The sequence below is a fragment of the Desmodus rotundus genome, chromosome 5 (assembly GCF_022682495.2).
Source record: "Desmodus rotundus isolate HL8 chromosome 5, HLdesRot8A.1, whole genome shotgun sequence".
Lineage (NCBI taxonomy): Eukaryota > Metazoa > Chordata > Mammalia > Chiroptera > Phyllostomidae > Desmodus > Desmodus rotundus.
Genome location: NC_071391.1, coordinates 69,798,046 through 69,825,300, shown reverse-complemented (window position 1 = coordinate 69,825,300; position 27,255 = coordinate 69,798,046). Strand labels below are relative to the sequence as shown.

Sequence of the window (27,255 nt, the reverse complement as noted above, 5' to 3'; positions counted from 1 at the left end):
TACAGAAGGAAGGTCATTTGGAGAGGTAGGTGCTCCACACGTGGCTGGGTGAGCAAGCAAGGGCGCGTGGAGCTTGTAAAGTACAGCAGGGAGCAGCGTGTGCGCAGGGCTTACAGGCTTGGGTAAGGAGGTTGGATTTGATTTTAAGTGCAACGGGAGGCCACTTAAAGAGTGTTAAGCAGGGGTATGATGTGAACAATTTTATGTAGTAAGAAAAAGGGTTTTTGTGTGTGTTTTTTTTTCCAGTTGAACTCCATCTGTACTAAAAGGGAGATGGGTTAGATGACTGTTGTAGCTGTTGAGGATAGAGGGGGCTCAGGCCTGGGCCAAGGCGGTCATTAGATGGGAAATTCAAGTTCTGTCTCGGAGGCTGAATTGAGGAAATGATCCAACAGACATAGAAAGTCAGAGAGCTAGACGACTGCCTTGCTGTTAGGGCTCCGCACCTTCATCTTAGAGTCAGTGACTTGGCATTCATTATCTGCCTAAGCCCTCTGCTTTTACTTGTCCTTCAGCCTCAGGCCTGCATTCCACGGATACTCCTGGGTGCCCAGTTCCTTCCTGCATTCGAATATGATGCCTTTGGGAGGTAGTGAATTGTTCCATTTAAGTCACAGGTGGAGACAACCGATTTTCCACAGAATGCAAGGTGCACACTTGCAAATCTCTACTTCTGTGCCTTCTAAAGCTCCCAGAAGACACATGGAAGCATCCAGAGTTTTAAAGCCTCTAGTTCCAGGTCTTCCAAGCCAAAACAATGTATCTCATGTCTGACTTTCACAAATGCCTAAATATTTAAGTCAAGGTGATTTCAAAGCCTTCCAACACTTGGAGTTACCCGTAGCCTGTGCCTCCAAATGTGGCCTGAGAACCTTCCCCAGAGACCCCACTCCAGAGCTCCTGAATTTCTGCTGGTGGAGCCCAGACAGTTAGCATGCTCTGCAGTGATTGCTAGATACAGTCACGCCTGAGAATCGAAGCCCTAGAAGTCGCAAATATCTCCTCCTAATAAAAATAATATGATGTTCTAACTTGATGAATTTAGAAAATTGGTAGAGTTCAGAAAGAATAAAAAATAGTGTTTCCTGGAACCTTTTCTTCTCTTCCTGCTCCTCATTCTTCCCCTTCTACTCCCCCCCCGCAACCCCCCCCACCCCACGCAGCCTTCTCGTTTACTTGGTTTTTATTGTTCAAAGTGCTAAATGATTTATATATTCTCAGTTCGCTGTTATTTCCATTTTCTATATGAATGGGCTCGGACAGATTAAGACATACCATCCCTTGAGGTCACAGAGCCAACAAATATCAGGATCAGAATTTAAACTCAGGACTGCCTGGTTCAGAGCATCCATTCTGTCTTCTCCAGCCCTCTCCACCCTCGTGTGTCTTTAGAAGCTGAGCCCATGACACTGCCTGGAAATTGGTCACATCTGTCCATGTCTTACAGTGGTTCGAGGGATTATGTATCTCCCCCACACACATTCCTGCCCAATGGAGGCAAGGGAAATGAGGAGGTATTTAAAACATACAGTTCTAAACTACCAGGTATCTCTAAGAATTATACCGCCCCCTACAAAAACACACCTACCTGCCTAATTTGTATATTCTTTCTGAACTGGCAGTTACGAGGGTCCCTTCCCTCTCCTATGATATCACTCCACAAGGGAAAATGAGAGCGGAGCTGGGAGCAGGGCCACAGGCTTCCCCAACTCGGGAAGGCAGGTACCTTTCTGGTAGGAAGTTAGCTGTCTGCTCAGTGATGGGTGGAGGAAAATCAGGGGTTTCCCAGCTAGGTGCTTGAGACTGACAGAGTCACACAGAAATCCCAAGCACATATGCCTTTCTTCTCCAGGCCCCTCCACTGACAGATGATTTATTGGCAAAGTATATTCAACAGAGAAAGAGCATCAGTAAGAAACCACCAGGGGGTTATGAAAAGCACGTTCACATATCTAGATGGTAAATTCCTGATGATAAATCAAAGGCTTTAGTACAAGTTATGAACCTCAGATTGAGTTATTCTTCTCATAAAATACACACACTAGTGGCAGAGATTAAGTACGGGAAGTAAGAGCAAGGGAAGCTGCTCTGGGAGTAAAGTCACTCTACCTCTTACTGTCTCGGACAGTTTAGTTAGGGTTGAACTAAGGGGTCATTGCTGATAGCACCTTGGGCTTGTGTGTGGTACACAGATAGACTCAGAATGAGGAAAAGACAGATAAAACTGAGTGTTATCTATGTACCTAATCCTATGATAATCGCTTTCAGTCATTGATTGCTTACAACTCTAAGAAAGGTGCTATTGTTATCACCATTTTACAAAGGACAAAATTGAGGCTCAGGTGAGGCAAACAATATGCCAAGGTACCACAGAAGAAAGCAGGAGAGTTATGACTCAAGTCCAGGGGGGTCTGACCCCCAAACCTTAATTCTTAAGTAATGTACTTTACTTCTTCACCTAGCTATCAAGGAAAAGTAATCACTTATGATAATTAATAGAAGAATGTGATCACTAGAGAGATTCTACTGCTGCTACATCTCTTAAAAAGCCTGTCCTTATTCTGGCAGATAAAGAAAATAGCTACCCCTCTTTCTTGTGAAGCTGATCAAATGACCTATGGGATTTGCTATATGAAAAGCAGGATATAAAACAGGATGTAAGACTCATGACGGTGAGGATATTTGTTTTATGCCCTGATGCAGCCTAAGCAGTATATACCTGGCACTCAAGAAATACATGCAAGATGAATGAATGGCCTACTTTTAGAATACTTAGTGGCATAACCTTCACTAATGTCACAGTAGAGTACATGGTAACGTGGGCTATTAGCCAATGTTTATTCATCAATGTGTCCAACAGCCTCTAAGATGCCCCCTAGTGACCCCCACCTCCTGGTATTCACATCCCTGTGTAGTCCCCTCCCACTGTATCAGGGTAGGCTTACGGGGCCAATAGAATATGACAGAAGCAAAGGTGTGTCACTTCTGAGACTAGGTTGTTAAAGATATGGCTTCTGTATTGGTTCTGTCTCCTTAGATCACTATCTCTGGGGCAAGCCAGCTGCTGTGATTTGAGAACACTCAGGCACCATATGGAAAGGCCAGGATGGCAAGGAACTGGCCAGCAGCCAGTGAGGAATTGAGTCTGGCCAACAATCACAGGAGTGAACTTAGAAGCAAACCCTCCATCCACAGTCAAGCCTTCAGATGATTGCAGCCCCAGCCAATAGCTTGTCTGCAACCTCATGAGAGACCCTGAGCTAACGGTCTTGAATTCCTGACCCTTAAAACTGTGTGAGATAACAAATATTTATGTTTTCAGCTACTAAGTTTTGGAGTCATTTGTTATGCATCAAAAGATAATTAATACAGTTAATTAATCTTGTCATCTTATATATATTAATATTGTCATCTTATATATTAATCTTGTCATAACTTGCGAACAAAAATCATGCCTAAAACTTTTACAGAGAATTATTAGTTTATGCAAATTCTTCTCCCTCCTGCAAGTTTTAAAAGCATAAATATGTGTATTTCTGATCCACTATGGCCTCTTTTTCTTTGCTACTCACTGAACAGGCATGCACATATGTAGCTACAGTACTGCACGGACGCTGAATTATGGTTGTTTGTGCCGAGGGAGGTCTGCGATAGTGCCCACCTCCCCTGTGGGAGTGAACAGCTATTCTTACAAGCTTTAAGGAAAAATCTTCCTGCTGACATTAAATTAATTTCAATTCTATTTTAATTTTTTTTTAGGAGTTTACATTCCATAGTAGAGAAAATAAAACCATAAAACAAAGCAATTAGATCCTTTTCAGATTGTTGTAAGTATCATGAAATTAATGAGCATATCATAGAAGGCTGGCCCTGAGAGAGAATCGGTTGAGATTTTTCTGAATGCGGACAAGTACTTAGAGTGGTAGCTCACTCAAAAAGTCATGCAAGGAACATTCATCAGTGAGAATCACCAGCTCATCCGCAGAAACTACAGAGAGCTTTCCAGGATGGTCCATGGAGATAAGAGACACAAACTAATCAAGACTGTTTTATGGCAGTGATGCATTTTCCCAGCAAAGGGATGTTATGAGTTAAGGTATATTTATGAAATACTTGTGGCTCAACAAAGGGAACATGGAATGAAGTAGAATTAACTCCTTGTTATATTGATTGGTTTATGTCACCTGTCAGTTACTGCCCCACCACAAACCTAACAACGAAGTATAATCAAAAGTCTGAGGACACACTGGGAGGCCAGGAGAAGGGAGTCATTATATGACCTCAGTCCCAAAGCAGCTCTTTTCAGCTGACTAAAGAGTATAATTTTGAGATAATCCTCTCGCCTTCTGGTATACCCCAGCTCATGGCAACTCAACAAGAAAGCACTTTTATTGACTCTGGAGATAACTCCGGTAGAACGTTCAGTCCCATCCCAGAGCAGATGTGACAGGAATAGAGTGAATGACTGCTGATGTGGGGTTAGTAGTATTTCTCCCCATTCCCTTCCCCACCTTCTTCTGGAATGGAAACATTGTCTTATGAATGTCTGGATTTCTATACAGTGATAGTCTTCAATTCATTATTACTTTAAGAAGATGGGGACATTAAGAGTTCGTGTGTTGTGGACGCACACCCACTGGATTTTTTATTCCTTAAAGATAACTAGCCAGCATTTGTAATAGAAGAAGGCCCACCAGAACCAGAAGATTCTTGTATTTAAAGTCACTGGGAAAAAGAGTATTTGAAAAGCCAGAGCAGGAAGCATAGCAGCAACACAACATATTACATGAGAACTACCAAGAGAAGTCAGTGTCTTCAGGGCAGAGCCATTCAGGGAAGAGGGAGAGAACATGAAGAAGCCATGTGCTGGCTGGTGTAAGTGCTCCTCTGCTTGGCTTGTGGGGAGGAAACAAATAAAAGCAGACTGGGGGTAAAACAAATAGGCTCTGTGTGGAAAAGATGCACTCTTCCTCTAGCCAGAGGATTTCCAGGCCAAGCATGTCCAGCAGCAAATGGCTGCCCCCTTGGCTCCTGACCCTTGAAACATACACACTCCCAGATCTTTTTACTCTCTTCACCTCATAAATGCGGCCAAACTCTAAAGCTCAGTGGCTTTCTTCTGCTGCAAGACGTTTCAAGAAATGCTTAAACCCTCCTGAAAAACTGGCATTTCTCCTGTGAGGGTGCGGGAGAATTTCCCTATACTACTTTGAGAATCTTAAAAAACAAGAGGAAGATGCCAAAGTTCAACCTCTCCATTTTAACATTTAATTCCTGAAGCTCCTGTATTTAGGGCTGTAGGTCACAATCTTCTCAAAAGATTAATCTGTGTTCTCTTAAAGTTGATTAAATGCCTTCCAGAGATAAATAGTCATATTTGTGATACTCTTTTCTTTACTGAATTTCTAGATATGACTTTTTAAGGTCCTCAGACAGCAACGATACATTTATGCAAAAGCAAGTCAACGCAAGTTTAGAAATTTATGTTCTCCTGTTGGGACTAGTAAACTCTCCAGAATTCAGAGTGTGCAAAACACATATCTATAGAACACTTTCTTTCTAAATATAGAGGACTTTAAGGGCATAAACAATTTACGCAGCTTAACTGGACTGCCTTTCTGGTCAATTGTGTGTACGAGTGTGGCAACCACCACTCTCTGCATGCATGTTTGATGGGCATGTGCCAAAGTAAAATCATCTAGCAGTTCCATTGTTTCCTCCCCTCAAATTACCAATATGATTGGACCATCAAATTAAGCAGCTAAATGCCAAATTTTCTTTTTTTAGATCATACACATTTTTGAGTTAGATGAGTGGAAAAATAGTCCTGAAGTCTGGGCTTTTCATTTTTTTTATAACAACTTTTCAACAGTTCAACCTCTTTGGTAAATATGAGTAAAGAAAGCAAGCTCCCAGTCACAGCACATGTTTACAACTAAGTTAAAGGCTCTTAAAAATAGGGTGTTTGATGGTCCACTGCCAAAATACGAACTCTAGCAGACTGGACTGCACAGCTAATAATAAAGAGTCAGTGTTACTATGAAAATCCCCAAGACCAAGCTCCAACTGAGCTTCATCCTTTTCACCGAGAAGTTCCCCACAATGACACAGAGACATAATTTTGGAGTTAGAGGTCGGGGTGGGAGGGGAGGAAGGCTCAGAATGGTGGGAGGCCACTTAAACACAAAGGAAAACGTGGCTGGACTGGGCTCAAAACTAAACTGCAAAACAGAACGAAAACAGTTCAGCTGCTACTCAAGGACTGCTTGCCTTGTGGAAAAGAGGAAAATGTTTCGATAGATAGTACAAGTCCAAGGTAAAGGAAATACGTTAGGTATGAAGAAAACTACACGTGCTTTCTGGACAGAAAGGAAATATTTGGATCTCTTAGGAAGAACCGGCGGCTCTGTGTAGAGTGAAGAAAACCACACGACTCTAGTGTCAGTGGATTCTTCTTCCTGCCTCACATCAGGCTCTTTGATCCCTGGAATCCTTGGAGAATATGACAAAACTATGGGATGTGTCTACATCGAAAATGTAAACACGTCATCACACCTAATTTTGCATTCAATTCAGGTGGTTCACACACTCAAGACACTGTATCGCGTGCCATTCTAGGATAAAAGGAAGCCATTGATATGAAGAAAGCATTTTCTAAGAGACCATGAAACCACTTCTCCCTGGTACCTGAAGTGGGGCTTGGACTTGACAGCTCAGTATCTATTTGCTAAAATTTGTAATGATGCAGCTCTAGCAGGATTTGGTGCCCAAAAGAAAGTTCCACGGATACCACTTAATATTTAGGGTATCATTTCCCCATTTCTACTTTTTTTCCTGTCTCTGCTTCTACTAAAAATGGATTTCCTTCGGAATACTGATCATGAGTAATAGTATCTCCAACATTTTCACATAAGAGGGGTTGGGGGCAATTTGATTTCAAGCGTGGGAGGGAGTGCTGCTGAGTTTGCAGTGCCCTTTACACATACTGACGGACCCTCGGTCCCTTATCAGGGCTCTCAGAGAGAACACAGGTTATAATGCCTTCACTTAGGAACTTACAATTAACTTATTTAAACCTAACTTTATTTTATAAATGGATGTAAGGCCCCCTCACAGTGTAATCAGGTCGTAACACATTCTCTCCACAGGAGGAGTTACTATTTCACCAAGAATCTATATTCAAGATCCTTCAAGTTTGGGTTCCTGAATCCTGAACAATCCAGCTGGGGGCTTGTCAGCCATGCTGCCTTCTCTCTGCCCAGGGCAGATATCAATAATGGACCACCATGGCCCTCTTTCCCACTGAGCTTGCATATCGCCTTAGAATCCTCCCCAGTCCTCCAGCTGGTTACTACAACTTACCCTGGCATGCAAGTTGAAAGGTATTTGTCATTCATAAATCCTACATGTTCAAGTACTTTCTATCTCTTAAAAAACAGGAGACAGGCGACTTTCTCAAAGAGTAATCTGTGGACCCAAGGCATTCATTCTGAATTTCATCTGTACCTTAGGTGACAAGGTAGTTATAACTGTTACTGACTTGCAAAGGTCTTGTTGCATGTGGCTTCCAAACTTAGGTCTGGATCATGTGTGAGCTGGGGTCTGATACTGCGTGTGTAACTGCCTTCTGCACGCAGTAGGAAACCACAGCTGACCCCCGGGCAGTGGTATCACCCTGCTCCGTTCAGATCCCGACTCACCACTCTTAGCTGAGTGGCCTGAGCACGCTCCTTCACCTCATGCCTCAAGTTCCTCATCTGTCAAACGGAAATAAGGTCATAACTACTTCACTGTGTAATCGTGAGGAAACATGAGTTAACATTCGAAAAACACTTAGGAGAGTGCCTAACGTGCTGAACACTTACTAAATGTGATTTTTAAAAAAATACGTTAAACCGAAGGGGTACCTTGAAGATCAGTGTTTCACATTTGGTGCGTGGTACGTTTAGTCACAGAAATATGCAGGGTTGGGGTCCTTTAAAAATCATGCTTGCCACAGTTTAACTTCAACAAACATTTAGCAAATGTTTGCTTATTAGGTATCTGGCACTATTTTATGCTCTGGAAATACAAAGATAAATAGGGCACATCTCCACCTTCAAGCAAAATCCCATCTCTTTTGAACTCCTGCATTTTCTCCAGATGAGAAAAGACCTATCAGCCTAAAAAACATTTAACTTGGATAAGAGTGGATTCAAAATCACTTTTCAGCAAAGGGTGCAGGTCTCTCTCTTAAGCTCCATCTAAGATATCCATTCCAAAATAAGCAACAGCAAGGAGAAAAACTTAGACCAATCTTGGTTTCAGAGGTGAATCTGCTTCTCTGATTCAGGATCAAGTTTCTCTTTATAACAACCTTTAGCCTTCTCTCCCCAGACCTGCGAGCTGACTCCCTAGACTCATGTGAAATAGAGAGAGCACAGTGGGGGCTTTCATAAACTAAAAACTTTTCTTTCCTAGCATGTATTCTTTCAAATTAACAAATTTTTAAAAAGAAAAAAAAGACTCTTTTTTTTCAGCCTCCCTGATTCTAGACTTGATGTGCCCTGGGTGTCTGACATCCTCATTCCATTCATGGTTGCCATTCTTTCTGGGCGAGTCATTGCTTCAAAGTATGCGTGGGTGTGCTTCTGGAAGCCCAAGACATTCAATGTCCTCAGCTTAGATGCAAATTCAGTGATGAATCTGTGGCCCAGCTACTCAACTTTGCCAGCTGTGCACTCTGCATAGGCTCCGGGATCAGGAGGGCAGATTGCTGCTCACTAGCGGAGTTAGTCCGGCCAGTCCAGGCCTTAACACGGGTGTAATGATACCACAGAGAACAAAGTGAGGTCATCTGTGTGTTCACATTTGATAAACTGCAAATCTGCCATTCAAAAGTAAGGTATTATTAACATTCTCAACGTCTCAGAGTCCATTTCCCATATGTAAAATTGTAAAAGCTACACTTGCCTTATTCGTAGCATAGAGTTTCTGTGAGGACTATCTGGGTTGTGTACATGTGAGACGATATCACTGACTATCGCAAATGCCAGTTACTGCTTCTGCTGCCTCCTGAGGGCCTGCTAGGCCTCTGCCTCCTTATGGGCCTGATGCTAATTTCCTGACCCTTTTCTGCTTCTACAGCTAACGAGAGTTCATATCCTTTTCCTCAAAACATGCCTTTCAGCAGTCTCTCTTTCATTCTCAAACCTCAGTGACTTGTAACAAAATGATGACTGTAGCTCCGCGATGATGCTGACATGACCGCCCTCCTGCCTACGAGCTTCGGAACCAGTGTTTTGCTCAGGCTAGCCCAAGCAGCACACAGCCGGCACCGGGAAGACCGCTGTGCGGGCAGCTGTCCGGGCTCGCGGCCGGCGCTGGCCAAGGAGCCCGTCTTCTCGGGGAGCCATTTGTTTATGGTTATCACTTTCCACTTCGCAGAGTGTTTCCCAGATTTGCTTCCTTTTCATTGACCCAAAGCAACCTTCAATCAGCCACTTAAGGAATAAAGAGCTCTGCATTATTGTATCACCAGTTAAATGTATCTCATGCACTCGTTTGTTAACTCTCTGTTTTCCCCTCCCCCGTTAAAATGTAAACTCCATTAAACAAAAACTCTCTCTCCTGTGTGGCCCAAGGCCTAACACAGGATCCAGCATACAACAGGCACTCAACATATATAACTTCTAGTCCATAATCCTTTTCCTTCACTAATGTTTTCTGGTCTTGAGAGACAGGGCTATAGAAGTTCAATCTGAGCAGAGTCTTCAGAGATCATCGTGCCCCTGTAGCTGTCAAAGGGGGTTACAGCACCTGGACCACGTTTTTGATTACACGAAGGCATCTCTCTCTCCCTCTCTCTCTCTCTCCACACACACACACACACACACACACACACACATGTATATGTATGTGATTAAAAACTAGTGTTTATATTTAAAGTTATATATGCTTTAGTGTGATTAAAACTTCGTATATATATCTATATATATATATCATACATACATATTTTATATATTCACGTGTTTACCATAATTAAATAGGAGGTAGAGACCCCGGAGGCCCACCACATGTCACTTCACTTCTCTTTCCTACCTCTAGCCCTGAAAGACTTATAAAAGCATCTCTAGTTTAAAAGCCACTGATCTGGCCATTCACTCAGCAAACACTTATTGTGGACACAAAATGTTCCAGGAACTGCTAGGGGCTGGGGATGCATGCGGGGAGCAAAACTGTAAGGTCCCTGGTCTCATGGAGCTTACATTCCAAGGGGTAAAAAAGAAAATGCCCAAATAAATAAGGAATCGACTTAAATTCAGGTTGTGATAAGTTATGAAGACTATAAAACCTCTGTGAAGGGATAGAGCAATGGGGAAGTGGAGAGAGAAAGAGAGATCAATCATGTGCGTGGACATTAGTTACGGTCGCCATGGCAAGGAGAATAGGGAAGCTGAGACAGACACCTGAACACACTGGCCGAGCAATTTACAGCCAGATGCAGAAGCTCATCTCCCTACAGATCTAGGCCTCAGTTGTATTTCAGCTCCAGGCCCAGAAAAGCAGCTAAACCATCTGGGCAAAGCCAGGACCAACTGTAGTGACCAATGACCCCCTGCCCTGGTGCTGACCAATCATGGAACCATGACCCTGAAATGACACACCTGGAAAACAGATGAATATTTTATTGATATCCTCCCCTGAGAACTCCCCTAAGGTTCCCAACTGCAAGAGAGAGAGAAAAACCTTCAAGACAAAAGACCCAGCATGCATTGTCCCTCTGGGGAGCAGACCTGTGCCTTTCCCTCCCCCCCTACTTCCCCCACAGGCACACATCTCTTAAACACTAAGGGACCCCGCAAGACTTGCAATCAGGGGAGCAGTAGGCAGCGGCAGCTCCTCCTGGGCTAAACCCCAGAACCTGCCTCGAAGGCCGCCTTTTCTCTGACTTCCCAGTGAGCTAAAGCAAACACACCTCAGCCATTTTTTTTCCTACAACATTTTTAGAGAGCCAAAGCGGCCCAGCCTGGGCTCTCCTGTTGCTTCTTCTATGCTAAGTCCTTCCTTGTTTCACTGTCCCCAGCTTTGATAAACGTATGCTCAATCACCTGGACTCGTACTGTGAAATCTTTTCTGCACAATTTCAAGAACCCACATATTACCGGCTGGTCCTAGGCAGACCCGCTCAGGGCCAGGTCCCCTGTCCTGTAACAGCTGGGGAGGTCTCTCCAAGGAGGTGATATTTGAGCTGAATCCTGTGTGACAAGAATAATGCAGCCAAGCAAAATGCTGAGGAATCCAACCCTTTGGGGCTGCATAAGCAAAGGAGGAGTGACTGACCCCAAGGTCATCCTGTTGGTTAGCAGTAAAGCTTGGTCTCCTTCACTCTTACCACAGTGAGCGGATGATCTCTTTCCTAGTTTCTGCAATTTGGCATGCTCTTGTTTCTGCAGCAATTTCCTTTAAAACTGATCTTATTTCCCATGCTCTTTAATGCATTTCCTCCTTTTTAGTTTGCTTGCAAAGTCACCCATGTACCCAACGTGTGTCTGTACATACTAAAAATAATCACGGTAGGCAAAGGGCATGTGTGTGCATGTGTGTGTATGAGGGGGGTTTGGGGTACATTTCCTAAGCAAAAGTAAGACCCACCCTATGGGAAAAGAAAGGAAATTTGACTTCCTTTGTCTTCGTATTTTTAAAAAGAAAAGCCATGTTTTATAGCATAATACCAAGACATTTTCCTCTAAAAATCCAAAAATCTTAACAGAAGAAAGGCCGAGGAATTTAGAAACTGCAGAAAGAAAGTCACCATCCCTGTGGCTCTCATCTGACAGACAATAAAACCGAGTGTGCCTACCCTTTGAAACAAGTTAAAATGACAGCTCAACCAAATGACCCTTTTGGCTTCCTGCTTGTGACATCTTGCTTCGTGAAAGAAAATGCCCTGGGCTGGCCTGGAGCCTCAGATGTGACCCACAGACTTGGAAGATTCTAGGAGTCTTCAAGATGCAATTTGAAGAGCTGTGCTCCAACTGAATCAAGAGATAGGAAGGGAGGTGCCTGTGCTATCAAAGAAATGCTCTAGATTTAGGATTTGCTTGGGTGAATTTTCCTTTCTTGGTTTGTCTGGAGCAGATCCTGCCCATTTCTTTTTTCCAGTTTTATGAAATCCCTAAACAGATCTGAGTTTTAAGGGCTGAGAGCTGCCCTAGGGAAATAGGTGATTACACTCTCTGCTTAGGGTCTTAGTGATGAGAAAGCAAACAAACGGAAAGGAGGTGGCGGATTGAATCCCCCTCCTCCAGGCCAACTTCAATTTCTCGGTGCCTCTTGTTTCCAGTTCCCCTTTATAGCAGATACATATTTAAAAAATGAAGTGGTGCCCTGATTGGTGTGGCTTAGTTGATTGGGCATCATCGGCAAAGCAAAAGGTCATCGGCTCAGTTCCTGGTGAGGGCATGTGCCTGGGTCTCTGGTCAGGGGGTGCGTATGAGGCAACCAATCAATGTTTCTCTCACACATTGATACTTCTCTCCTCTCTCTAATGGTGAGTAAATAGAATCTTTAAGAAACAAAATGAAGTGGTGACATATATAAAGTCCCATCCACAAATTAATCAGCACTTTTCAATTGCTACGTGCATGTGAAAGCTGGACGAATAAACAGATGGAGAGACCGATGTATATAGTAAAAATACTAGTCAATTCCTAAGGAAAGAAAGGTCTACAAGAGTATTTTCCTTCCCATTTTACACTTTATATTTCATGTAATTATTTTCCAGGGGGACTGAATTGGGAATCTCTATACCCACAGAAATGTCACAAGTGGAGTTGGGGGCATCCGGAGGGAAAAAAATCAGTGTTTCCTCTAAAAATAAATTTGATGAATCTAACTCCAGCCCTATAGTGTTTCCCATACTGGAGCCCTAAACCTGAACAAGTAGAATGAGACCTGGAGAGATTTGTTCATTATTTCTAAGAAGGGTGTTAAGCAATTAAAACGGCTGTGGGCTTTCCCACGTCACAGCTGGCCCTTGTTCCCAAGATCACTTCGGACCCTCCTCACTAGTGCTTGTTATTGAAAAACAAAGCATGACCACCCTTGCCACCCTTCCTTCTTTGGATTCCCCCTAACAGATATGTTTAAGAAGAGACTGAAATTTGAAAAGCAAAAGAAAAATATCAGCGAGCTGATAAAAACTGATCAACTCAGGGGCTGCAGAGGTGACCCAAACCACACACCTGGGAGTGCCCCTTGTTTTCCCGGGGGGGAAATAAGCACAGGGAGGGAAAAGGACTCGACTACGTTGCCCTACCAGTTAGTACAGGGGGAGCACAGGCCCTTCGACACTGAGTTCCCAGGCCTGTGCTCTTTTAGTAGCTCACTAATAAGTATAGTAAGTATAATATAATACCACTATATCACTTTCTCTTTGTCTGTTCGTTCATGTGAAATGTAGAGTGGGGAAAAAGTGAGGGACTTCGAGTAGTGTGCTGCCCCAAAAGAGCGATAGAGTTTAGAAACACTGCAGTTCAAGACAGAGCACGCTGTTTCCCCTGCATGCTGTGCTAAGCTAGCAAAGTCTTCTGTGACCTAGAAGATCGAATGCAATTACATTGCCCATATATATTTGCTATGCTGTTCACCTCTCCCAAGGGCAGCATAACAGTACAAGGGGAGTGACATCTTTATGAGGTTCACCCTTTTCTACTTTAAGGACAGACTACTGAAGGCAGATGTGTTCTCTGGAGCATAACAAGAATGCTGGAAATTCGGTAGTTAGGAGGGATGACGGCACCCGACCCTCATTCAGGAGGGAACAAATAAATTGTCCAGGGAAACAGTGGCCTGGGGAAGCCTACGAGAATATTGATGTCCATGAAGTTGAATGTGAGATGACAAGGGGGTGGAGGGCGGGCTCAAGTTACAATACAGGGAAAAAAGACAAAGACAAAAGCAAGGAAGCTAATGTTTGTTAAGTTCTACCACGTGTCAGACAACACAGCAGGTTCTTTCTGTATTGTCTCATTTTATCCTCACAACCTTTTGAGATAGTTTCTATTATCATGAAAAGCAGAAAATGAGTCTCGAAGGTGTTAAGTAACAAGTCCTGGAGTACCACATCTAAAGAGGTAGGACCACCTTCCCTGCTAAGGTTTTCTGGATCTGATTCAGTTACCTTTGTTAAGTGATAAACTACCCCAAAATTTAGTGGCTTAAAACAGTGACGCAATATTTCCCATGACGCCCTAGCTTGGCAGGGCCATCACTCTGCTGATTTCTCCTTGGCTCACACACTGATACGGCACACTGCGTCAGAGGACCAGCTAGGGGAAGGTGGCCTCACTCTTGTATTGACAGTTGGTGCTGATGAGGGGCAGGGGCACCTTACTTCTCTCCATGTGGATGCCCATCTTGCACTTGGCCAGACCAGCTTTTTTACGTGGTGGTGTCAGTGTCCCAAGAGGGCTTGTTCTATTTTTTAACTGCTTTGTGGAGGTATGATTGACATATAAAAAGTGTGCGTATCTAACACACACAATTCTGTAAGTTTGGGGATAAGCATGCACCTGTGAAACCATCACCACCATCGAGATCATAAACACATCCATCGCTTCCCAAAGTCTTGTCCTGCTATTATTATTATTATCATTATTATTATTATTGTGGTAAGAACACAACATATGATTTATCCTCTTAACAAATTTTAAGTCTAAGAGAGCTTCTTAAAGCCCCTCCTCATAAGTAGCACAATGTCATTTCTGTCACATACTCTTGGTTAAAACAAATCACGAGGCCACTTAAGATCTAAGGAGGTAAATGGCACCCGCTTTTCGCTGGGAGAAGGGGTAAAGTCACGTCACAAAGGGATGGATGGAGACATTGTGACCACTTAAAAACAACCTACTGTAGGCTCTAAACTCCACGCTCTTTCTACTAGCAAAATTTTAATAAAAATCCAAAATTGCCCTTAGTTTTCCTTTTATGCGTTTACAAAAAGTTCTTAGTAAAAGGACTACTTTTCATAACCTGGAATACTTGTCAGAAAACATGAGTTCTAAGCCTGTCTCTGCTGCAGTGAGATCGTGGAGCATTTTCTTTCAAACAGGCTTTCATTTTTTCATCTATGAGAAAGAGTTTGGTCTGTTTTCTCTCTAAGGCCTGATGCAACTCTATCAATTGATAGAAGAGCTTCTTACTTTAGATCAATATGAACTAGCTTCCTGGGAGATGGGCAGGGTGGCGATAACAAAGTAGAAATGAGATGGCCTCTATTTTGCAATGTACTCCCTTTCATTTCTGTGGTTGTAGAATTTGGGGAGCAGTGAGCAAAGGACACCCCTGCCCACGAGTGGTTAAATGCTTCCATGACCTGAGTGCTGCTCTGACCATTTCCATGCATCACATGCTGAGTGGGCACAGGTCCTCTGGCATCGTGTGAAGGGCTTCGAGCCCTGGTTGGACAGAACGGTTCCCCTGCAACACACACCCCGCACCAGCTTAAGCAGACAGTCGGGGTGAAAAGGCTCCTTAGCGGGTCTCTTCCTGAGGGAAATGCGTAGCTGGAAGCTCTCTCAGAAAGATATTGTTGCCTAGTCTATGGAAGATCAGGTTCCCAAGGAGAAAACTAATGTTTAATTTAGCACAAAGACAGCTCAGAATCTTTCTCCGGGGGGTTGGGGGGGAAGCACTGAGCCTGCAAACAGATCCACATGCAAAGAATCTAAGCGAGAAAAGGAAGCTCTTTTTGGTGCAATGGCTGCAGCAATTGGGTGCAAGCCTGCTGGTTGTTTCTGTCAGGAGGACCACTGCTCTTTCCTGTTTATTCTCATGTCTGCACTTTGCACTTTTTCAACACTTCTGTGAAACAACAAAATGGGATAGTGCCGCTAGCACACACTTTTTTGCTGTCTGAAATTACACGAAGCAGTGTGGCCATCAAATGCACAAGCCTTAGCTGGTTTAGCAAGTATTGGTCCACTTCGATGAACGACAACAAGAACCTTAGTCTCTCAAACTTCTTAGCCTTCTTAAAAATGCTCTCTTCTTAGAGAGCATTTTTATTTTTACATAATTCAGACTTCAGAGACCTCCAGAAATGAGCAATGCATGCTTAAGTATGGAATCGTCATTCCAAAGACACAGTACAGTACAATTTGTATTCAATTAAGCTACTTCTTTGCACCATGGTTACCACGATTCTAAGAGATTATACTGTGTATCCAAGAGACTCCTGGCAAGTTATTAGCAGTTGCAGCAAACTTTTGCCTTAAGGAAATTTTCTGAAAACAAAACAAAACAAAACTCCCCTCAAACATGTAATTAACTTTCTATTCAAATCCATCACTTTCTATTCAAATCCATCGGAATTACCTGAAGAGAAATTTGCTGTACAATGAGGAATTCAAGGTGCTGGGCTTCTTCGTGTGGGTGAGAGTTATGAGTAGGCTGAAAAAGACCCACAAATATACCTCAGCCACATTTCTGACAAAAGAGGATTTTTAAAACGACAATCTGAACCATCCCATGTTACTCTATAAACCTATCACAATGACTCAGGAAGCAGGGACGCTAGAAAAACAATATAAAACAAAACAAACCCAACATGAGTTTGACTCTCGCTTCTGAAAAAGGGGGATGTCAATTCAAATGGTGGAGCATAAACTAACAAAATTCTGACTATATTCTTCGCTCTGAGTTAGGACCAGTATATCCATCCCTGCCCAGACCTCATCCACCAACAAGATCACTCTGACGCTAATCCTGTTACTCCTTCACAGTAACATCGTGCTTTCGATTAAGAATTATCATCACTAAAACCGGCTTGGAAGCCTTGGCAGTTTTCCTCATGTTTCTCATGGAAAGTCACACTTTAGGAGGCACCGAGCAAAGGCGGGATTCTAAACTGAGAACCGCGTCGAGGACACATGAAATTTTCAACATGCTGCCGGGGAAGAAGGCAAAGGCCAGTGGCCCAGCCGCTGGCAGTTACTTGCAGTGAGCTAACTGACTCTGAGCAACTTGCGCCAGGGATCCGGCTTTCGAGAGCATAAATGTAAATCTCCACAGCAGGAGGCTTCTAACTCTGTGGCTCTGGGACCAGATTCACTTAAGAATTATTCATCAGTCTGAATTAATAATTCAGTTAAATGGTAAATTTGGGCTATTCAGTTCTTAAGATTCCAAACTCTGAATAGATGGTTTAAATTTCCCATTTATCCACAAAGCCCACAGGCCACACTCGCTGGGCAAGTGAATGGAAACCCAGCCTCTATTTTAGAAGTAAAAAGTAAAATAAACACTCACTCTGGCCAAATTCTAGATGAGGACTCCTAGAATCCCAGGGATCGAAGAGACAGCCATTGATCCTCTTATCAAGAAGGACGCTATTTCACGATTCCGGGAAATGCTGATCTAGCCCGGATGACCTCTCCATATTAAACTATTCAGGGAAACTGGATACTATGATATCCCTGACATTTATTAAAGAGAAAAGCCACATCCTTCTACAAAGTGTCCCTGACACACTGTCGGGGTAGAATTCAGGGCTGGGAAAACTGTGAATCTGATTTGAGTACATCATGCCTCAGATTAATAATAACAGCAGCTAAAACGTATTGAGCCTCTAGTAGGTGGCAGGCAGTTATCTCATTTACTCAATGACCCAAAGTAGTTAGTTCTATTACAATGATTCCATTTTACAGATGAGGAAACTGAAGCAGGAGAGGGTGACTGACTTAACCAGGAAATATAGTTATTAAGTGCTGGAGCTCACCCCTGACCACAGGCTCTTAACTTCTATGCTGCCTTGCCTCCGTAAACAGCCAATTCTCACATTTCTCTTTCCAACCCCACCCACTCTCTTTTTAGACTGTGAATACTTAGAGGGCAAGCGTGTATCTCATTGCCCATCCTGGATACATTAATTCTCATAGCTACACAATAACCCTTTATTGAATTAATGAATAATTTCTCCAAACTTTAAAAGCATCTATATCCACAATCTTGATATGAAATGGCAGAACCTTTGCTAAGGCCATTAAAACCCGTGAAGAACGTAGTGTATGTAAGTTCTGTTCGCCCACTTTCAGAGCCATTCCTTTGGCAATTGGTTGTGGTAGGGCCTAACACTGGCCTTCCTCAAGCTTTGTGGAGCATGCGTGAACTTCTGTCTTCATCCCCTCTATGGAAATGAAACAGCTTTTATTCTTTCACATCTCTTCTTTAGATTGTGTAGGAAAGGGTGGGAGCTAGCAGCCATGGTAGACAGCCCACTCACTAGCTATGGTCAGCACCCCAGCATCATGCCTTGAATCAGGGAGCGAAGGAGCTGTTGGCTTTTCTCCTCTGCCATCTATTCCATATGGTACCTTCCCTGTGTCCAAACAGGGTAACCTGGTATTCCAGTAAACTTTGGGGAAAGTAAGAGATCTGTAACACATCTGCATTAAAGAGCAAGCAAGAATAAGTAGACCTCAAAGATTATCTGGACTCTCAGCCTTTCATAAATTTCTGCTTACATTTTTTTAAAAATGAAAACACCTTTTCCAAGTTAGTAAACAAGCAAACACATCTGTTGGGAAGATTAGTTTACACATTAAGAGAATACACTTTTACCCACAGGGCAGTTAGTTCTCTTGGCACTGGGAGGCCTAGTGAACCTAAGACGACAGGTGGGGTTGGTTCTGCTTCTTTTAGTTTCTCTTTCTGTGTCTGGCTAGTATGCCTCCTAAAACCGTCTCTTTTTGATGCCAAAGGCCAGGTCATGTTGTACATAATTCACTGTGAATGGGAGAAGTGTGTACATAGCAAGGCATTAAGCAGCTCAGGGACCTGAAGAAGGTAATACAGAGCACTTAGACAACGTGCTAGGAGAAGAGGCTGCTGGAGGGGAAATATAATACTTGTCCTCAAGTATATGAAAGATTATTATTGCTTCACCGATGCTGACTCCTCTGAGATGTTCTTCTCTACCATTTTCCAGGGCTTCTGATTTTACTCTTGCCCAGGCTCCAGACCCTCTAGGAAGAGGCTCCTCCTCATCTGTCCCCTGCACCAGTCAACCCAGACACAGGGCAGTAATGCTTCACCCTCTGTCCCCGAACACCTAATGCTCATGCCCATCCACACTCGGGCACCCCAGTCCACATTGCCACGTTCTCTCCCTCCTCACAGGCCCTGCTGGGGGCCCACACTGTCCGCAAAGCTCTCCCTGGCCTGGATTTGAATCTCTCCTATCGACTACTAACAGTACTAATGTTTTGAGCATCTATGTGTCAGGCACTACTATACTGACCAGTTTGCTAAAGAATATTAGCTTTAATTACAGAGGGAAATACTGATGCCCCAAAAGAATAAAATTATTTCCCCAAGCTCATACAGCTCGTAGGTGTGAAGTAGGGATTTGAACACACTTTGATCTATAAAATCTATGCATTAAATTCTTCCATTTACTCTATCTCAAAGCCTCAGTTTACTTTTTTTGTGAAACAGGGCAAAATGTTGCTTACTCACCTGTTTGGGTTTTTTGTTTTTTTTTTTTTCTTTTGGCAAGACATTATGTAAAATACGTAATAAAAATGCCTTGTATATTCGAAGGCTCAGTAAGTATTTACTCCTCTCTGTCTGATTTTCTATATCAGTTTTGGTTCATTCTACCTAATTAGTACCTTTGCTATTAATACTTTATCGATGTGGTCCTGATTGGCCTACCAGACTGTAAGCAAGCAGGGACTATGTCTTTAGCTGTATTTCTATTCTCCAACAGAGCCTGTTCCAGTATGAGGGAAATTAGCATGAAAATGTATAAGAAAGAATTTAAAAATGTTTTCCTTAAACACAACCCTGCCTAGGAACATGCACGAGGATGGATTAAAGGACAAGGAAGTGGTAGAATCCACTCAGAAGTGTTTAGCTGCCATGCAGAGCAGGACTGGATTTTTTTTTTCAAATTTCCTTCTAGGCTTTCTGAGATTAAATTGCAGTGATAAATACACAAACAACACCAATGAAAGCAAAAATAGCTAATCACGGCCACTCTTTTAGTCATATTTAATTGTTAGGACCAAGAACACTCGAAAGCCATGCTTGTCTCGGAACTTCCCAAAGGTGCACGGGCATAGGGAAGCCATACAATATTAAACTTTAAAGCTTAGAAGAATGTGATGACCATCACATAACAGTGATATTACTTCAAAGAAAGCAGGTGACTTCTATAGATAAACATTGACCTAAACAAACAAGACATCTTGGCGGACATAATAACATCGCTTTGCTGTTGAAGAGAGCTTTCTGTCAATTTTTAAGAAAGGATTGTACCAACTTCTCTCCACTTGAACTCTTTTGCCTTTGTGAGATCTTATAATTGTATTTACTTGAAAGAAGTAGTAGGAAGGTCCTGGATAGATAAGAACTCTCCCTTTACTACTCTGTTCTGGAAAACAGAACAAAAAGAGGTCAGTTCTCAAGGAACTGATGGCTGCATATATAAATAATGTAAACACCCCTATCGCCGTCCTGGGGAGGACGTTCATCACACAGAGAGCGACAGAGCTGAGACCTGGCTAATAAACTGTTCAGTTCTCAGCCCCCTATTTAGAGCTTTCAAATTTTGAATTGTCAATTGGAAACTTGATTATTATCAGTTAAAAATAACCAGGGAACTCTGGCAATGATTTAACTTGTTTGACTTTCTTAAGCTAACAATTAACATTTTAGACTATTGTTGACAAAATATTTAACTTTCCCATGCCACTGGTGCAAACGACTTTTCTAGTATTCCCCAGGTGCCAGGGGGGGGGGGGACACACCTTTCTGAAGCTGCTCAGGTTCACGCAGGGGCCTGTGAAAGACGAGTATTCAGAGACCCTAAACACTTCCCCAGCATGGCCCATGTTAACGAGGGTTTTCTGGGACCTTCAGGAACACTTAAGTACACTGATAACTCAGTCTTATCTTGACAGCGCTGAATTTGAAACACCAATCCCTCTATTTACAATAAAAGCTGTTTCACCATTTCAACAGACAACTGAAAGCTTAAGTGTACTTTTAATCCCTGGAAAAACGGGTATTATGATTTGTTGTTCAGTAGTTTATTATTAGTGATATTAGTAATGATGCCTTCATTTCTGCAGTGCCTTATTTTTTCCAAAGCTCGTTCGGAAACACACATTCGTTTGCTTCTCTCAACAACCCAGGGCAGTGTTATTGTTCTGCGAGCTTTACAGATGATTGCTAAGTAACTTGTCCTAGGTCGCCCAGCTGGTAGTGATCAAGCAGGCACAGAACCGAGGGTGCAGACTCCTTGTCTGATCTGCTTTCTTTCCTCCACACTACATTAGAGAAAAGATAATCTCTGAAGCCAAAGATGACTTGTAACCACTTATCTACCCATCCTAGCAACAGTGGATGCAACAGAAAAAGAGCTTGTCTCAGGCAAAAGGGAAAGATTAATAATGCACCACAGAAGCTCTAAACCGTACTGTTCCATGGACCAGCAATTATTCAGTTTTACAGTCCATTCAGAGATTCAAACATACTTCACCAGAAAATGATTTAGTGCCTAAAGCCCGCTCCAAGTGGTTAGAAATGCAGATCTGCTTAAAGCCTTACAATCCAGGCCCTCTAAAAGGCTCTGCTCCGACAGTCCCTGCAGCAGTGGGGCTTCCCCTGAACTTGTACTTGAGCTAAATGAAGAAACTGGCTGAGTAAGGGCTGCTGAATTAGGCTCTCAATGCGGACGGAATTAGAACTGGCGTGGAGGTAATTCTTGCATTGTTCTTGCATCTTAGGCTATTAAAAAAGCTCAGACATTCTGTATTTCTTGCAGTGTAACACCCCTCAGAGTCAACACTACCCTTTGGAACAGAAGTTCCCCGTTCACCCTCATTCAGATAGTACCAGTTATACACAAGGCCTCGTGCTGGCAGGTATGCAGGATGCAGAGCTTTCATCCGAGGACACAGTATGCATTTGATTTGAGATCATCAATATTCTCTGCCTTTCTCCAAAGGGTGTTTAGGGCCACTTATGGCATAGGGATTAACTACGAAAGTGATACATTCAACATACCCAGAAAGAAGTAAATCTGGTTATGGGCACAGGAGCAATACAATGAAGAAAGAATTCTAACACTCATTCTGCGCAAAAGGCCCCTTTAAATTAATAGTATTTTGGAAAATAAGAGGAGCCGAGTGAAGTGAGACCTGCAGGTCTAATCGGCTTGGTGAATCACTCCCAAAAGCCCAGGCCTCCCTTCACACACAATGTTATCAGGTTAATACAGTATTTGTATCACCATCTCTCCAGTGCCCAGCTGAGTAACAAAGCACCAAATTTAGAAGCTAAAATGGAGAAGGGAATTTCCAATAACCAAAAGGGGAGTGGTGGGTCACCTCTTACAATCCCACACGTTTTCAATGAAAAGCAACCATTAAAAGGGAAGTGCTCTCTTTACCCCTAACTCACAGGGCCCCTCACACCCTCACTGCATTCAGAGAGGGCAGACTGCTGAGGGGCTGTTTTAAGTGATGGTTGGTGGTTAGGAGACAGAACTCAGATTCCCTTAGACCAGGGTAGTACAGCAGGTACCTTTGGCTTCTGTAGCAGTGAAACCTTCAGTCGGGAAAGGCCAACTGAAAGGCCACTGTTCTCTCACTTCCTCCCAATGTGGACATTGCTAATCGTAAAGTTACAATACCACTGAAGTTGGTTTCATTTTGCATCCCAACACCCCCAAGTTAAAAAAAAAAAAGGCAGCCTCACGTTACTTCCAAAGCTGGGGAAAAGCAAAAACCAAAAGAACAAGGTCATGAGCAGACATGCCACCTTCCTTGCAGAGGCTAGGATGTGACGCCCACATCCAGCGCTGGCACCCAGAACAGAGATCAGTCTTCTCCGCCGAGCAGGGCTGGGCACCTCGCTCCCTGCATCGTCCCCAGAAACACTCACCAGGAGACCGTGAGGCACACAACACCGTATTACTGGGAGACTTGCAGGCAGATTATAAGTTTATGGGGACAACCAAGGCATTGAGATACTTTTGGCTGCAGATGCCGGTGACATACACATGCATCCAAACCTCATTCTTCTTGCCATTCGCCATTTGAGTGATCTTTACCCACCCCCTTCACCTCACCACCCCGCCTTCACAAAACAAACTCCCCTTGCTCTTTTTCTCTGAGGGAATTCTGGGCAGAGGTGGGGATAGAGCAGGTGGTCGGGAAAGGAACTTAGTTCTTGAAGCTCTTAATATAACCCCACAAACTAATTTTATTCAAGGATAAAACAGCAAACACTCTGAAGTTTAACTGTTAGCTGTTATTTTTCATCTGGAGTCGGCGCCAGGAAGTTGCAGTTCCAGGCATCCCAAGCAAGAAGTGTGTGTGGTGTGGGGGAGCACCCTCCCAGTCCCCAGAGTTTCTGGAAACTTCATCCCCACAGACCCAGACCAGGGATAACGAGGAGCCACAAAGAAGCATCCTAGGGACTGGTCTGCAGGGTGTCCCTCCCCCTAGAGCTCCTTTTTAAACTTCTTTGGAGAAGTTAGACACAGTGCCCTCCTTCCTTTGGGATTTTTGAGTACTTTTCGGCTTGCCGGGCTATTTCCTGTTGCTGACTCTCATTAGGGCTGACTTGGGCAAACTCAGCTGTGCTGTGAGCAGACACAGGACTTCAGAAGCCCCACAGAACTCAGAAACGGAGGAAGTTCGCAGGCTGCCGGGCTGCAGGGCAGGGCTCCACCTTCGCCCCAGAGCCCACTGGCCCCGAAGCTTCGGAGGAAAGTGGAAAGCCCGCACACGCAGGCAGGCTGTCACCTGACCAGGACTGGCATCAAGGATCAAGGGATAGTCCCTCTGGGATGGGGTGTGTCTGTGCCTCTGAGGAAGAACTTCTAGTCAGAAACTTAATCACAACTTTCAAGTTTGATGTCCTGTCACCAGAAGTGGCTGAAGACAAGGTACTTCCTAGGGTGATAGCACGTCAATAGCTCCTTTGTGCCTGCCCTCTTTAATAAAGGCCGTAATCTGGCACTCACTGCAGTGTCTACGAAAAGAAGCTGCTGGATGGGAGAGAGCACTGGGGTGATCTATAGAAAATCACGGACTAAGTCTCTTAAAAATATTCCTTCACTGGTCTGGGATATTTCCCTCCAAATTTTATTTTTGCCTGAGGGGACACTCAGGGAACTTCTCTGTGGTGCAGATCACCAGTTGGGTTCTTAGCCCAAGGAGAAGGGGAAATGGGACAAGAAGGAAAAGGCTTTGATAAAGGTCACTTCGACTCTTTTCAGGCTGAAGAATGGCTTGTTGGGCCTAATGAGGGCTGGCTAGCCAAAGCAGGAGTACCCTTGAGACCTGGCCTTCCTCAGCAGCTCAGACCTTGCCAGACTGTAGCCACCTCTTCTACAAGCTGTGGACCTCAGAGAGCCTCTGGAAAACTCAGGCTTCTTACCACTTAAGAAATACCCTACATGTGGAGGAAAACCTATGCATGAGTACCAGCAGAACTTGATAAGTAGGAGTATATGCCACACAAATTGCACAACCAATGGCCTTTGAGGCAGTCAGGTGACATCTTGGCCCCTTTCATTGCTGTCCACTCCACATCAGGCCAAGGCAAGCTCTACCCTCACAAAAGGCCACACGGCCACAGCCAGAATCATGAGAAAACCAGGTGTCTTACCGCAATCAGGGCTGAGTTCCTCTGGTCTCCCGGGGTTGAAGCTGCTGGTTGCTGCTCTCCATCGATCCCACTACCGCCACCATTATTGCTACTGTTCAGCAGGTGCTGCTGGTGGTGATGGTGATAATCTGGTGGGGGCGGTGGGGCTGCTGTTGCTGATGCTTGGGAAGCTATAGGCGGGGCAGCAGGGGGCGGTGGAGGGGCCGTAGTGGTGGCAGCAGCTGCAGTGGCCTTGGTGTGTTTGCCAGTCTTCCTTGCCCCCTGGCCATGCTGGACAAGGCTCAGGAGCTGCAAGGTGCTCTCTCTTTCCCGGTCTGAGCTCTCAGCTCTACCACGTTCATAGCGTCCTTCACAGCTCAGGTGGTGCTGGCGGCAGACGGCGATCCGAGCCCGGAGGCGCTCCACAATAGCACTGTGCACTCTTGGGGTGACTGAACCCCCTCCAGGGAGCCCCGCCCCAGGGGCCCCTCCTAGCCCTCCTGTGGGGGCCTGTGGGGGCGCTGTGTCCCCCATCTTGGTGGACACAATGATTGCTGCCTCTGGGATGGTGAGGTGGAAGGAGGCTACTGCTGGCTATTGCAGGAAAATCTGTCTTGACAATGCGAGCTCAGTGTTCAGGGCCACATGAATAGAGGTCTTCAGAGGTTGGGGGTGCAGTGGAGGAGGTGTGGGGGAGGGGCGTTAGTAAAAAGAGGATGAGGAGCACGAATAGAAACCAATTGCAGAGGATAAGTTGGAAACGAACCTCGATCAACTTACTCTAATTGCATTTGACAGCTCTAGAGAAGTTGGACAGAGTTGGTGGGGTCCTCCTGTCCCCACCAAGCTTACAAGAGCCACTAGGTACTGTGTCAACCTACAATGTGGGGGTTAGAGCAAGAATTCAGGGATTGTCAAGCCAGAGACAGAAAGAGCCAGCAGGAATTGAGGGAAATGAGAGAGGTATTAATAGAGAGCTGGACTCCCCCTCACCTAGTTGTTTCAGAAATTCTTTATGGAGCTGCTTCTGTTGAGAAACGCATTACTACCGGTCTATGTATCCCGCAGCCTTTACTCTTCCTCAGGTTAAAAATAAGTGCTGTTTGAGAAGGTTTTTGAAGTCAGTGTTGAAAACACAAAAATCAAGAGAGACTGTCTTTTGGCTTTTAATTTCTCCTCCCTTCCCCTTCGCTCCGGTGTTTTCTCCTCTTTGGGGACAGTGGGATGTCTTCTCCCAAAAGAGGGAGACGGCTTCTCAATTGTTAACAATGTCAGTAACTGGACTTTTGGACCATGCTTTTCTCTTCAGCTAATCCAATCACCGGTGAAATCCTCACTCCTTCTAAGGTTTCCTAGCCTTAAATGAAAGCAGTCTGAAGTCACTAGCCACTGAGAAAGATCCTTCAACACATTCCCCCCCTCCCGCTTACGTTTCTATTCCTCACCCCGGCTCTATTCTAATACAGTATCGAGAGAGACAAACTCTTCCGAGAGTAATTTACAAACGATGGTCAAACTTACAAACTTCCAGCAAATTTCACCGAGTCACGTCCAGACACTTTTCTGTCCACTTTTGTACATTCCATCCCGGCCAGTGGATCTGAGGGTCTGGACTCGCAATAAGCAATGTGCTTCTATCTCTTGTATTGCTCCGCTTTATAGATGGGGGGGGGGGGGGAAGTAGCTTGTATTTTCCTTTCTCTTTCCCGTCTGTTGTTAGCCGCTTTGCTGACCACTGGCTCCACTGCCCCGAGTCACGGCGATACACAGGCTTTCATTGTGCTCCGATAGGAGAGGGAGAGAAAGAGAGAGAGTGAGACAGAGAGGGAGAAAGAGAGAGCCAGCAAGCTGCAGATGGGGGGGTGCAGGGGGTGGAGGGGAGGGCGAGCGTATCCGGGGCTCCCTGGTGGAAGGCTGGTGCCACTGCACGAGTGAGTAATTGCAGCCAGGCACCGGGGAAAGGGGAACGCAGAGGGCCTCCCAGTGGCTGAAGAGGTAAATCCCAAAGCCTGCGCGTCTCCCCAGCGCTCGCTTAGCTCAGCCTCAGCCTCCGCAGAAGGGGCAAGGCGGGGGAAATCCCCCAACCTCTGCACAACCACTTCATCAGCTGTAAATATTTAAGAAATCCCCAGCCAGGGAATGTATTTTCCCTTTCAGACCTACATTACGCACCTCCTGAGGATATCATTTTCATTTTTCAATATGTTGTAAATGATACCACTGAGCACCCTAGCGAGAGCTGGGTGAGCACTGAGGAAATGTTCATTAGCAGACTGTGTGAGTGTGCGCGTGTCGGAGTGGGGAGAAGGGGGTGGGCAGGAGAGGAAATCACATCCATAGCTCCTAAAGGGCAGGCAGGTGTCCCTGGACCTGGGCGATCACAAGTAAATCAAGAGTGACAAAATATTTTACGATGAAATTACCAATACTAGTCCTAGAAAAAGGAAAAAAGTGTCTTTTGTTGTTGTGGTGGTGGTGGTGGTTGAAAATGCAAGATTGCCAGTGACAAAACAAACGCAAGCTCCGAGGTCTCCATGGCTACCTGGTTTACACGTCAGGAGGGAGGAAAATCAATACCTAAGCAGATGAGTTTCAAGAAGTTTTAAG

The 27,255-nt window shown here is 44.4% G+C and overlaps 1 protein-coding gene across 1 annotated transcript in view; it reads right to left on the bottom strand.

Annotated features, from left to right (window-relative positions):
• The window catches only part of MAML2 (mastermind like transcriptional coactivator 2), a 346,248-nt gene extending 319,738 nt beyond the window's left edge, over positions 1–26,510 (bottom strand). The window contains exon 1 of the mRNA XM_024574631.4: positions 24,670–26,510. Coding sequence (XP_024430399.2) covers positions 24,670–25,182 — 513 coding nt within the window. The 5' untranslated portion in view covers positions 25,183–26,510. The remainder of the gene's footprint in view (positions 1–24,669) is intronic.
• Positions 26,511–27,255: the final 745 nt, after the last annotated feature.